At 43.8% G+C, this 14340-nt stretch overlaps 1 protein-coding gene across 1 annotated transcript in view; it reads right to left on the bottom strand.

Moving 5' to 3' along the window:
• The window catches only part of VPS39 (VPS39 subunit of HOPS complex), a 109887-nt gene that overhangs the window by 80476 nt on the left and 15071 nt on the right, over positions 1-14340 (bottom strand). Inside the window, exons 5-6 of the mRNA XM_029598634.1 lie at positions 4049-4143; positions 3250-3348 (exon numbers count right to left, since the gene is read on the bottom strand). Of these exons, the coding sequence (XP_029454494.1) occupies positions 3250-3348; positions 4049-4143 (194 nt within the window). The remainder of the gene's footprint in view (positions 1-3249; positions 3349-4048; positions 4144-14340) is intronic.

Genomic DNA, 14340 nt, shown 5'->3' with positions numbered 1-14340 from the left:
AACAGCTTTCCTTTAAAAGTAAGCGCACCAAGCTGCGACTTAGACCAAAAATCTGCCGACCAATTCCACAGCCATAACAGATGCCTAGCGGACACTGTTGACATCATGATCCGTGAAGAAGTCCTGACAAGATCATAAAAGGCATCAGCTCCATAAGTCACTGCCGCCTCCAGATGGTCAGCCTGCTGCGCCACAGCTGCCCCTGAAGCCTGCAACTGCTGGACCCACCACAGACACAGCTTCTGTACAGACTGATGCACATTGCAGCCTTTATGGCCAGAGTGGAAACCTCAAAAATCCTCTTGAGATGAAGCTCCAACTTCCAATCCTGTACATCCTTTAATGTGGCCAAGACCACTACCGGAATAGTTGTTTTCTTGGTGACTGCCAACACCAAAGCATCCACTTTGGGAAGAGCCAACAACTTCAAGGTGTCCTCTGGTAAAGGTTAGAGCTTTGCCATAGCTCTACCAACTCTCAACCCAGATTCTAGAGTATCCCACTACCTGATTATCAACTTCTTCACTGACTTATGAATGGGCAATGCATTTGCCAGCTCTCTCAGTCCATCGGGCACCGGATTTGTGCCCTCCAAGTCAGACTCTTCCTGCATCACCTTGATTCCGAGCGCCTGGAGAACCTGCGGAATCAACAGCCAGAGCTCCTCTCTGCGAAAAAAGACAAACCACCTTGGGAAAATCCCTTTCAGCAACAGGAACCTCCTCTGGGTCCCTGACTAAGTCCGGTGCCTCCCGCAGTGGATACTTCCCAGGGACCTCCCCTGAGACTTCCTGCAGATCTTCAGAATCATCCATTTCACCATGCGGATCACCAGAAGCTAAGGACAGACCCAAATCATGCCAAACCCCATCGGCACGCTTTCGCTTAGGAGGATGGTACCTCTCTCGCAATTTGTATTCCCTCATGGAATGAGGCTGGGAGTCACTATATTCCCACCTGATGCTTTCCTGGCCAGAAAGCCCTGTACATCAGAAGAACAAACTCCAACGAAAAAACCTGAGTAATTCGAATCCCGGTCCTTCAAGAATCCAACCCCCACGGGCCCCGCATCCAGAGAGAAATCCTCCCTTTCAGAATCATCCTGAACCATTGCAGGACCTGCCCCAACCAGGGACAGACATATTGGAGAAGCATCAGGCTCCCCCGAAGCTGTAGGAGACCGCGTGGCAGCATCCAAGATGGCCACCATCATCCTCATTCTGGGAAGAGGCACCCCAGAAGCAGATCTGGCACAGCGCACCGAAGATACAGAGCAACCACGAGGAGAGGACCCTGTTGATGCGCCCTCCTCACCAGAAGCACACTTGATGCATAAATTTTGCCTGTGCAGCATGAATGCGACCCCCCTCCCCCCGCAAACCCAGCATACCAGAGCACACGGCATAGCACAGACCATGTGCTTAGCGCAGGTAGCTTCTCTCTACCTCAAGTTTCAGTGCTGCAAGTTTCCCTTCGAGAGATCTGCCCACTGCTCGGCCAATCCCCTCTGTCACCTGCTCTGGATCCCCAAGCTGTGCAGCGACTCCCCAGCCAAAATAAATAAATAAATAAAGAGTCGCACACCTTTTTTTTTTCCTGAGCAACTTTACCGAGAGAATCAAACAAGGGAAGACAGCCAAATAAAATACTTCCCTGCATCCTTCGTGGAGTGGCCAGGATCGCCAGCAGGCCACAAAGCTGTCTTGTGAGGGCTGAGGAATCTGGACCACCAGATGTCTGCCCCACAGTACCCCAGAACGAGCTAAATGAAGGGTCACCAACCCCCTGCTCTTCTGCCTTGACCAGGGAAAATAGCCCCACCAGGACCTCACAACTCCCAGGGAGTCTCCACTTGAAATGTTCTCTCTCTTCTCTTTCCCTTTTTCCTCCTCCCCCCAGAGTGCAGATTTTGTACTATCTGCCAACTGCTGGAGACAGAAAAATACTGAGGAACTACAAGTTGCACACTAGGTTATATAGTAGTTTCAATTAAAATATCTATCTCCATCTGCTGGCATGGGTAGAAAATACCCAGGTGTCTAGACTGATCTGGGTATGTACTGGAAATTAAAAATTGAATGTTTTAGTAAGTTAGCCGGATAAGACTTATCCGGCTAACTTACAGGCCAATACAGTAAAGGTCGCGGGAGAGCGGGCAAGCGCCCGCTCTCCTGTGCGCGCGATTCAGGGGGGACAAACATGCAAATTAGAGCCCGCGGTAAAAAGAGGCGCCAGGGACACTAGCGCGTCCCTAGCACCTCTTTTTTGACGGAAGCGGTGGCTGTCAGTGAGTTTGACAGCAGACGCTCAATTTTGCCGGTGTCAGTTCTCAAACCCGCTGACAGCCACGGGTTCGGAAACCGGACGCCGGCAAAACTGAGCGTCCAGTTTTCAACCCGCGAGCCGCGGGCTGATTTTACATTTTTTTCTTTTTAATTATTTTAAACTTTTGGGACCTCCAACTTAATATCGCCATGATATTAAGTCGGAGGGTGTACAGAAAAGCAGTTTTTACTGCTTTTCTGTACACTTCCCCATGCCAGCAGAAATTAACGCCTACCTTTGGGTAGGCGCTAATTTCTGAAAGTAAAATGTGCGGCTTGACTGCACATTTTACTTAGTGAATCGCGCAGGAATAACTAATAGGGCCATCAACATGCATTTGCATGTTGCAGGTGCTATTAGTTTCGGGGGTGATTGGACGCGCGTTCAAACGCGGGGTAACAGTGCGCTCCGCCGGAGCACACTGTACTTTATCGGCCCGTTCCATGGGATATTCAGCAGCTGAATATCCCAGTAGAAAACACTAGTTTGCTGGATAAGTCTTCTCTAGCTAACTTTAGACCTGCTACTGAGCAAGTCTTAACTTATCCAGATAAGTCTGAATATCACTATTTGTACAAGTAAGTTAACCAGATAAGTAGCTCCTTCCCGATAATTTATGGGCAGGATGTGAGTTTATCTGGATAACTACTTAGCCAGATAAGTGGCGCCTTCTGATCACAGCCAGATATTCAATGGCCGCTACATATCTGGCTAAATAACTTTGAACATCAGCCTCCAGGTGTTTACAAATTCTACTTTATTGAAAGTAATACAGCATCCATTAATAGGCTCATTAATCACAATCCTGCATGTATTCCAGAGCTGTAATATAGCCCTGGCATTGCACCGAGCAGAGAAAGAAGAGAGTTTTTACCTAGCATCTCTTCAGACCAAAAACGTGTTTAGCTTTTTAGACTTGCGTACCTGCAATTCATGGAATTCCCTGTCCTTCCAGAAGTAAAGCTGCAACTTCTTCTTTACGGCAACACACATCCTCAGCACCTCCTCACCTGCGTCAGAGTGCTATAGAGACAACCACAGACAGCAGAATACAGCAATTCAGAGGAGAACAGAAGGCCCTACCTGCTTTTAGGAATCTAGTGAAAATAGGTTCCTAAATTTAGGTAGATCTAGGCACTTAGCTCCTGAACTTAGGTGCCCAGATCTTTTGAATATCAGCTCCTAAATGACTAGTGGTCCTAAAGAGGCATAAGTAATCAGTGCCGCTGGACACAGCCCAAGGGTTTACCTACAGTATTTAGCAGCAGAAAGTTATTCATGATAGAGGATAATTTTAAAACTGCTTTACCCATGGTCCTTTACATATTTGTACACTCTATATGCAGCTACAAGAATGCAAATAAGGCCTAGTAAGTTTATTCGCACTGAGCAGCGGCATTTACACTTAAGCACATACTTTTCAATTTTCAAGAGTCTGTGCATATTTTTTCCTGAAAAAAAAAAATACTTGGACATAGTAGCGGGTGTAAGTGTGTGTGGGTATTTTTTCTGGAGTCATTTTCACAGCACACTTATACTCATAAGTTAATTTTGAAAATCTGTATAAATTCCACAGGTAACTGACTTTATAGCAATGCAGGTAGGTATAAAACTACCCTCAACATGTCTATTCAGACAGATTCAGTGGGGAAGGATAAAATGGCAGTAATAAGAACATCAGAGAGACTGTCAGATGTTTTAAAGCCCATTAACCCATGCTTACCTGCAGGTCACATGTAAACAGAGTCACCCCCTTTGCTTTGGAGACCATAGTGATTTGCTGAAACGTCAACAGGTCATGGACATAAACATTACTATCTGCATTGGGAGGAGAAAACAATGTAACGATCAATATAATCCATGCAAACCTCGCTCAACTCTATTTTTCTTATGTCATCAGGACGATCTGAATTTATCTGTCCCAAAGCAGAACACTCTGCATTCTGACTGGTGTACAGTCTGAAAATGCTCATCTGGTTATATAGAACCTGCTCCTATTCTTTGTATGTTCAAAAGGCTGCCTCCAATAGCATTTACAAGCTGGGCTTATTTGATATTCTTGAATACCGACGAATGCACAGGACTCATGCAGCTTAAGAGAATCATTACTGAGCTGATGCTTTTTGCACTTATTATTGTCGGTAATACATAGTACATAAATCAACAAGTCCTCCCTCTAGCTGTTATATAAAGAATCAGCAGCTGCTGCTGTTAATTTCCAAGTTGCTATTTATCGCCTGGGCTTCACTGATCTCAGAAAGGCAATATTCAGTGCCAAGTTTGGACTGGGAACCAGTCAGCAAGGAGGGATTTTCAAATCCTGCCATTTGTCATGTTGAGTTAGCTAGATAACTTTTTATCTGGTTAACTTGGTGGCATTCTGGAATGGAGTCAGCTAAACACTAATTTTCAGCACCAATAGAAAACATAGACAGATAACTAGGACAGCTGAAAAGCTGTCCTAGAGTTAGCCAGATGAGCTTACCTGGCTAACTTTAAGATAGCCCAGCATGCTCAGGAGCCGATGCAATAAAGTCGCGTAGAAAGCAGGCGCTGAACAGTCAGCACCCGCTCTCTTAACGCACGCATGGTGCCCCCAAGGGGGGCACCATGCAATATTTAAATGAGGGGGTCGCATTAGCAAGGAAGCACTAGGGTCACTTGCGCAACCCTAGCGCTTCCTTGCTAACGCTAACCCAATCTGTTTTCGTGACTGCGAATGGTAGTCACGAAAACCAGTTTATCGGCATCGGTTTACCTTACCAGCGGACAGCCACGAAAACAGACGCCGATAAACTCAGCATCGGTTTTCAGCGGCGAATGATTGTCACGAAAACCAGTGCCAGGTTTATCGGCATCGGTTTTCGTGATGGGCCCGACTGTCAATTTGGGTTTTTTTGTTTTATTTCTTTCATTTTTCATCTTTTTTTGATGCACACACCTATTAATGCCTGCTCCTGGCAGGCATTAATACATGACAGTTAAATGTGCGTCCAAGACTCACATTTTTTTTTGCATCAGGAGTGAATGCCTAATAGCCTCATTCACATGCATTTGCATGTGATGAGCGCTATTAGATTCACTCCGATTTAGATGCGTGTTGAATATGCCCTAATCCCCTTATTGCATTAGGGGATTGATTAGCGCCTATTCTACCCATGTCCGACTGCAGGTTAACAGTGCGCTCGGCTCAGCACACCGTATTGCATCGGCCCCTCAGTGTTTTATACATGTTCATGATTATGTTTTGTGCAATTCCACTCTATTAGTACATTTCCTGCTGTCTATTATAAGTTGTAATGTATGAGCACTTATAACCATTTATTTAAGGTGTCTTAAAAACGATACCATTTTTATCTTGTTTAAGAACATAAGAAATTGCCATGCTGGGTCAGACCAAGGGTCCATCAAGCCCAGCATCCTGTTTCCAACAGAGGCCAAACCAGGCCACAAGAACCTGGCAATTACCCAAATTGAATTTCTCTTTTTCAATCAGATTTTGAAATAAGTATACTATGGACATGTTATAAAATTATTTTAAAACACTTATCAATACCCCAAAGCAGAGAGTGCGTTTCTCTAGAAACGTTGCGACGTCGAATCTTATGTTTAGCTACACTCCAACCGTTGCTGACAAAGTAACTGATAGTCAGCTTTAGGACTTTCAACAGATGTGCACAGCTTCGCTAAGATGTTTCATATTTTGTCTCAAGTGTTCAAGACAAGTGTTTCATGATTGGTTTCTACTAGTAATTTTTTTTTTTTGGTATAAACATTTTTATTGAAGTGAACAATGAATCAGATATACATAATAAACAGTAAACTAAATACACTCCCTGTTTTGTTGCATTCTTAAACTACAAACAAGCCCCCCCCCCCCCCCCCTCACACATTCTATAACTGTTATTAAAGACCGTGGTTGAATAAAGAAACATACAACTTATACTGTGGGTTGAAGCAAGTCCTCCATGGCGCTCGAGTCTCGCCAGCTCAAAAAGGAGTCCCAAATGTTGTGGAACCGTTTCAATGTATTATGTTTGATGGCTGTCATCTTGTACACATGGTGCAAACAATGTCCAGACGCATAATCACGGCGTTTGAAGTAGGACCTTGCGCCCTCTTCCAGGCTGTGGCAATTTCCATCCGGGCAGCTAGACAAAGTTGTGCTATAAAGGGATGATTTTCGGTACGTAGATGACCCAAATCACTATGGAGTAAAGCCAATGGCATAGTCAAAGTAATCGGAGTTTGTAGAATCTGTGAGCAGAGGCTTTCAAGCTCATGCCATAGTGGTTTAATACAGGCTCCCGACCACCACATGTGATCGTAGGTCCCCAAAATTGGACATCCTCTCCAGTATAGTCCATTACAACTAGTAAACATTTTTGCAAGGCGTTCTGGCGTAATGTACCACCTATACAATTGCTTATATCCGTTCTCTAGAAGTGTAGCCGAGATAGAGAGCTTGCTTATGTTTGCAAAGGTGGTAAGCCAGCCCTCTTTGGCGCGTACCGCTGAAAGGTCTTTATTCCAAGCAGAAATGTGGGTCGGGAAGCCTTCTAGTGCAGTGTTGAGAAGTTTATATACTTTCGATATAAGTCCTTTAAGGGGAGAGGTAGACGAGCAGTAACCCTCAAACAGTGTTTTCCCTGTACCAAGATTATCAATTATTAATAGAGCAGCATAATAATGCCGGAGTTGATGAAACGCTAGGAATTCCGAAGCAGTTAATGCATACATTTGACATATAGAGTTAAGAGCGGAGATGTCCTCCCTCCCAAACATGTTCGAACCGTGTAATTCCCTGTCCTTTCCATTCTTAGAATGCACTCAATGAACTGGAGGGAGGGAAGTTTACATTATGGAAAAGCTGGGTTAGAAAGAAATAAGTTCTTGTACCAACCACTTTGGGCTTCCATTTATTCCACACAGTTAGCGTATGCCTCGTGCTGGGTAAAATTGAAGGACAGGGTCTCCATGTTTTCCTGGGCTGCCAAGGCATAGCTGATAATGGCATCACCCCTACCTGGGATTGTTCAAAAGTCGCCCAATGTTAGTTTGGATCTTCTTGAGGATCCCCAATCAGAGGTCTCAGTAGAGCGGCCACATAATACCATGGTAAATTTTGTAAACCCAAACCGCCATCTAGCTTGGATTGATACAACGTATGTCTGCTTACCCTGAGGGGGCCTTTTTTTTTCCAAATAAAGCTAAATATCTTCTTTTGCCATAATTTCAGAGCCTTATTGGATACAGGTATGGGCAGGGATTGAAATAAATACAATAATCTTGGCAACAGATTCATCTTTATTGTGGCTATCCTACCTAACCACGAGATGGGGAGTCTATTCCAACAATCTAAATCTATAAACGCTTTCTTAATAAGTGGGAGATAGTTTAGTTGAAAGAGATCTTTCAGATGTGGAGGTAACTGAATGCCCAGATATTTCAACTTATGGGCCGCCCAGCAGAATGGATGCTGAGATTTCAAATCTAGGACAGTCTGGGGACTACATGTAAGATTTAGCAATTCGGATTTCTCCCAATTGACCTGAAACCCAGAGGCTGCACTGAAGCGTTGGATCTCTCTCTCTATTGCTAGGAGTGAAGAGTGTGGTTTAGTAATAGAAAACATGATATCATCTGCAAATAACGTAAGTTTAAATTCTTGAGTGCAAATTGAAACCCAGATACACTTCCATTATTCCATATCGCGGTAGCCAGTGGTTCAACAAAAATAGCAAAAAGCAGTGGGGATAAAGGGCACCCTTGCCTAGTTCCTCTGCCTACTATAAAATAATTGGAGTATCCCCCATTGATTTTAAGGTGTGCCTTCGGATCTCTGTATAGACGCTCTAGCCAAGTGCAGAAAAAAGGCCCAAAGCCCATCTTTTTTAGGACACCAAACAAGAAAGGCCAATGGACCATATCGAAGGCCTTCTCTGCATCGATAGAGAGGAGAACAGCCTCCGTTTTGATTCTATGCGCCCACCACATTATGTCGATTAACTTGCGAATATTATCCCTGGCCAATCTGCCAGGCATAAAGCCCTCTTGGTCTTGATATATAAGAGAAGTAATAAAGTGATTCATACGATGAGCCAATATTTTGGCAAGGAGTTTAATATCTAAATTTAAAAGGGATATTGGCCTATAGGAGCCGCATAATGAAGGGTCTCTGCCAGGCTTGAGTAATAATCGTTATTCCCGCCAAGTTAGAATGTGGGGCTAACTCTCCACCCCTTCCGCAAGTGGTTAAAAAACTTTTGCAGTGGTGCCACTATATAAGGGGCAAACTTCTTATAGAACCGGGCGGTTAGCCCGTCTAGCCCAGGGGACTTTCCTATTTTTAATTCCTTTATCGCCTGTAATATTTCGGGGGATGAGATCTCTGCTTCCAAAACTTCCTGTGCCTCTAATGTAAGTACCGGCAGGTAACGGACTCTAAAAACTCATCCACGTGACCCTGGGTGATATGGCGTTGTTGAGCATAGAGGTCAGAATAGAACTTAAAAATCTCTGATGGATATCAGTGTTATTAGTCAGCATAATCCCCTTCGCATCTTTAATTTTAGATATTAAATTCTGATACGTAAGTTTCTTTAATTGGTGTGCTAAGTTCCTACCCGCCTTGTTACCCCCTTCAAAGTATTCCTCTTTAGTTAACTTCAGGGAATGAACCATCTGAGCAGATTCTAAATGCATTAAATCCTCCCTGGCTTTTGTGAGGTGAAGTAATGTGTGTGGGGCACCAGTGCTCTGGTGTATTTTAGTCAAGAGTGTCTATCTTCCTCCGCAAATCCTGAAATTCCCAATTCCTCCTCTTCTTTAAAATGGAAGCCCGGGATATAAAGACGCCCCTTATGAAAGCTTTAAAGGACTCCCAGACCATCGATGGCTTAGCCTGCCCTGTGTCATTATATTTAGAGAACTCTTGTATACAATCATTTATAGACTGGACATATTTTTCATCATCTAAAAGCGAATCATTTAACCTCCAAAACCGCATTCCTCTATCATAAGAATTAAACCGAAGGTCTATGGTGATGGCTGCATGATCAGACCACGCGACAGGTTTAGTAATAGTGTTAGATAGTAAAGTATCAATCAAAAAATAATCAATTCTTGAATGTACATCGTGGGGTACAGAAAAAATAGTATAAGATCTAGAAGTGGGATACTGCGATCTCCAGACATAAAAAAGATGCCATCAATCCATAAACTTCTTTAGTTTTTTCCTATGTATAGGGGCTGTTGATACAGTACCCTTAGAGCAGTACAACACAGGGTTTCTTACCATATTAAAATCACCACCTATAAGGATATTACCCTGTCCGTGGAGCATGAGTACCTGGTCTAGGCGATCTAAAAACTGCCCTTGATCCTGATTCAGGGCATATATATTCACCAATGTGTATAGAATACCATCTATCGAGATGATTAATACGATATAGCGCCCTTGGGGGTCTCGAATGCAGTTTTGACAGGCGTATACCAGGCTTTGAGATAGCAAAATACCCACTCCACTATATTTTGCCGTTTTAGCCCTTGGCGTCCAATATTGGGACGGGTATTGGTTTGATTTCAATAATCCCTCAAACCGAGCTTTCAAATGGGATTCCTGGACAAAAATGATATCAGCTTGTAAAGCCTTTGCCTCCTTGAAGAACATATGGCATTTATATGGCGAATTAAGTCCCTTCACATTCAGGGACGTTAATTTAAAGGAAGACATATATTCATAGGGCAGTAGAACATAGGTATAGCATGATAATAAACGAGCATGGAAATCCACTCATCAAATGCATACAGCAGTAGAGAAAATCAGATATAGATATCAGGTCAGCGGGAAAAAATTGACAGACCATCACCATACACCGAATAGGGTGTAGCTTGTAGTTCAGACATCCCAACAATACTCTTAACTCACCCACCAGTATAAAAATGAAATCATTGTATAACATGAACCCACGAAATATAAAAACATATGTATGATCTCTTGAAACCCCAATTTGACCCTCCTTCCACCCCCTATCATATACTCATGATCTGCTCCAACCTCCGTGCAGATCAGTACTCCGTGAGGAAGAAAAAGTTGAAATTAGAGTCACCATCATGTAGAGTCCCCGAGCCCTTTTTTGATATCCAAGGGGGAAACGCCCCAGGGATGAAAGTTAGTCAGTAGGACACTGGAATCTTGAGTCAAATAGTAGCTCCAGATTGCTTCTGAAGATCAGAGTTGCACTTCAGCCTGCTGTTTCATGTGCCAGCTCTTTGCCATCTGGGCTGTGATTCCCTGCGAATTGGCTGACTGGTATTAGGTACATTGATCGGACTGAAGCCGTGTTCCTTCAGTAGTGGTATGGCATCCGCTACATGAAAGACCTTAGAGGATATCCCATCACAGGTGTATACCAGTCCAAACGGATGCAGCCAGCGATATTTAATATTGTCCTTCCAAAGGAATGCAGTTACCTCCTTAAGATCTTGTCGGTTCTGCAGGGTGGCCTGAGAGAGATCCGCATACACTGATATCTCTTGTTCCTCCCATGACCATCTCAGCTGTTTCCGAGTAAGACCCGCTATTTGCTCCTTAAGAGTGAAATCGTGAAAACAAACGAAGATATCACGGGGTAAGTTAGAATTTGCCGCCCTCAGAGTCCAATGTGCGTGGTCCAATTTTATTTCCAAAGAGGGGGTGCACTCACTGGTTTGGCCTGCATCCAACAGGAATAAGCAGAAGCGCCGGATAGTTGCTGCGCAGTCTGCATTTGCATCAGTCTCCTTGAAACCACGAAATCGCAGATTGCCTCTGCGGGCTCTGTTCTCCATATCAGCTAACTTAGCTTTAATAGCTATATTTTCGTCTTGAGGTCCACCATTGCGTCTTGCAGATGTTTGGCGGTGTCTGCATGGGTATCTGTTCGGGTCTGTAGCTCATCCACGCGGTTGCTCAAGCCAGAAAGTTCTTCCTGGAATTCTTCCATCATTGTACGAATCTCTTTTTTGTAATTTTTGAGATCTTGGCGTAGACCCCCAAACCAATCTCTAAATTCAGAGCGTGTTGGTGCCTCCGAAAATTGAATATTAAATTCATCTGTCAGTTCACTGTTCGCATCTCCCTCTGGCTTTGAGGCCTCATTTTGCGCTTCCAGGCCTGATTAGTGCTCCTCTGCTGGGCGGTATGAAAAGCTCCGAAAATCCACAGATTTCCACTTTGCAGCCATGATCTATCGCTGTCTGCGCTTGCCGAATGCTGTTTTGGGCTAGAATATAGGTGGCGAATCCTGCTAATTATATCTTTTTGTAGGGCTACACGGGGAGCTCGCAGCTCATGTGACCATTCGCTCCGGTGACGTCACTTCCTCCCTTCTACTAGTAATTTTATATGCATTCTAAAAAATTTCTAAAAAACAAAAATAATAATTCAATGGTATGCTACAAAAGACAACATGTTGCTTTGTTTGACCACTGATCAGATTCCACAGACTCATTGTGACACAAGTTCATTGAAAATTTTAATGCCGTCCACTGGCATGTTTATGATGGCCATTTCATAAATTTTGTTGTGCATTACACTTAGTGAAATTCGATTTTTGCAGCTGCTATTCATTTTATTTCACTATTGAGTTTTTTCACTTTAATGTTGCTAGTGGCCAGCAGTTGATATGGATGGACCTTAGAGAGCTTGCTGCGTTCTTGGCTTGTGACATTGCTGTGTGCTGCCTGGAGTGGAACCATAGACTGTGTTGGCCTTCTGGCCTGAAATCACACAAAATTCTCTTTTTTTCTTTCGGGCCGATACAGTACAGTGCGCTCCGATGGAGCGCACTGTTAGCCAGCATTTGGACACGCGTTTTGGACACGCTAGCTTTACCCCTTATTCAGTAAGGGGTAATAGCGCGTCCAAAACGCACGTCCAACCCCCCCGAACCTAATAGCGCCCGCAACATGCAAATGCATGTTCATGGCCCTATTAGGTATTCCCGTGAGATACAGTAAGTAAAATGTGCAGCCAAGCCGCACATTTTACTTTAAGAAATTAGCGCCTACCCAAAGGTAGGCATTAATTTCTGCCAGCGCTGGGGAAGTGCACAGAAAAGCAGTAAAAACTGCTTTTCTGTGCACCCTCCAACTTAATATCATGGCAATATTAAGTCGGAGGCCCCAAAAGTTACAAAAAGTAAAAAATTAAAATTAAAAAAAAAAAAATGTAAAATGGGCCCGCGGGCCGAAAACCGGACACTCAATTTTGCTGGCGTCCGGTTTCCGAACCCGTGGCTGTCAGCGGGCTCGAGAACAGACGCTGGCAAAATTGAGCTGACAGCCACCGCTCCTGTCAAAAAAGAGGCGCTAGGGACGCGCTAGTGTCCCTAGCGCCTCTTTTTACCGCCGGCCCTAATTAAAATAAATTATAATACTGAATTGCACGCACAGGAGAGTGGCCTGTGCGCGCGCTGGGAGAGCGGGCGTTCGCCCGCTTTCCCGCGTTTTTACTGTATCGGCCCGTTTGTGATTTAAGTGACGTTTCTTGGTCCCAGAAGAAGAGACACATTGGAGACTATACTCTACAGAAAGAAAATTCTGTACTTCGAGAGGACCTGGGATTGATCACTGTAAAAGAATGATTGAGAGGTTTTTGTTTTTTTCTTTTTCTTCTTTCAGGATTGTATTATCTGTTATAGGTGAATTTGTTAGCTTGTTAACCCCTTCCTTTTCTCTATCTTTCTGTTTGGAGAGGTTCCAGGAGTTCGGATCATGTAAATTGTGCCTGACAGGTCAAATTGCTAAATTGTTTCTTTTGGACCCAGCACTTTCCTCCGGCTCCTTTGAGCTTCCAAGCTCAAGGAGTGGGATCAGGTGCCATGAGCCTTTGTTCGCAGATACTTGGATACGTTTCCCTTATTTATCTCTCTGTCTCCCTTACTTTATTCCAGTCATTGCAGCTACAACCTGAACCAGGGGCCACGTGCCAAGGCTCCTGCCAGAACCCTGAAATCATTGGTCCTAGACCTGACCACGAGCTGTTGCACAGTGACTGAGGCTCCACGCCTCCCCTTGGAGACGTAGGAAGCAGAAGATCTGAGCCAGGAATCAAACTCAGGTCTCTCTCCGCATGGCAGTGCACAACATCAACCCCCAAATCGCCAAACTCTAAGGATCAATGAGCACTAGTGTGATGCATCCCTGTGGGTTTTTTGGTTTTTTTTTTAAAAAACAAAAATTGATTAATTAGGGATGAAATTGCCACTTAGATTGGGTTTATATATTTCAGGTACAGTATTCAGTAGCCCACATAGGTGTAAAGTCCACAGGTAGTTTGTACCCAAAGACCCTGTAGGCAATTTTCAAACAAAACTATGAACCTTGTTCCCTCTAAGCTCTATGCTTGTGCACACAGATGGTGAATCTGGTGCATTCAGCAAACTATGTGCACAAGAAATCCTGATATTTACATTATACTGGCTCAAAGTGCACAAATTTGAAACGGACATAAAAAGGTGCACAAAAAGAAAATTTTTGCACACGTAGTCTTTAAAAAAATTGAGGAAATATTGACTATGAGCATAGTTTTTCCTTTGAAAATATGCTTAGATGGGTACTGTGGAGAAACAGGTTTTGCATGCGCTGCTCTCCCCTGTGACACTTTTCCCCCGAAGAGCCCATGTACTCTGCTGGCCTGCAGGTGATGTTTCTTTTCTTTAACCATTGTCTTGCTTTGTGAAATACCATGTTTGTCTTATTAGATTGTAAGCTCTATTGAGCAGGGATTGTCTTTTCATGTGTTTGTACAGCACTGCGCATAGAAATGTTAAGTAGTAGTAGTAGTAGTTTGACCTCTGCACTGTAGTTCAAGCAGAGGTTTTGGATGCTGCCTCGACTCAGAATGAGGTTTGAACAGCATATACAATCCAGAATCCTTGAGGAAATGTAAAACTGAAAAATCCTGCAGTGCCATTGGCCAGGAAAATTTACTAATTAGAAGGCCATTGATCAGGAAGCCGTTTGTTAGTA

This window comes from Rhinatrema bivittatum, chromosome 4, assembly GCF_901001135.1.
Source record: "Rhinatrema bivittatum chromosome 4, aRhiBiv1.1, whole genome shotgun sequence".
Classification (NCBI taxonomy): Eukaryota; Metazoa; Chordata; class Amphibia; order Gymnophiona; family Rhinatrematidae; genus Rhinatrema; species Rhinatrema bivittatum.
The sequence above is the reverse complement of the archived record's forward strand: the minus strand, read 5'-3'. Positions and strand labels throughout refer to the sequence as shown.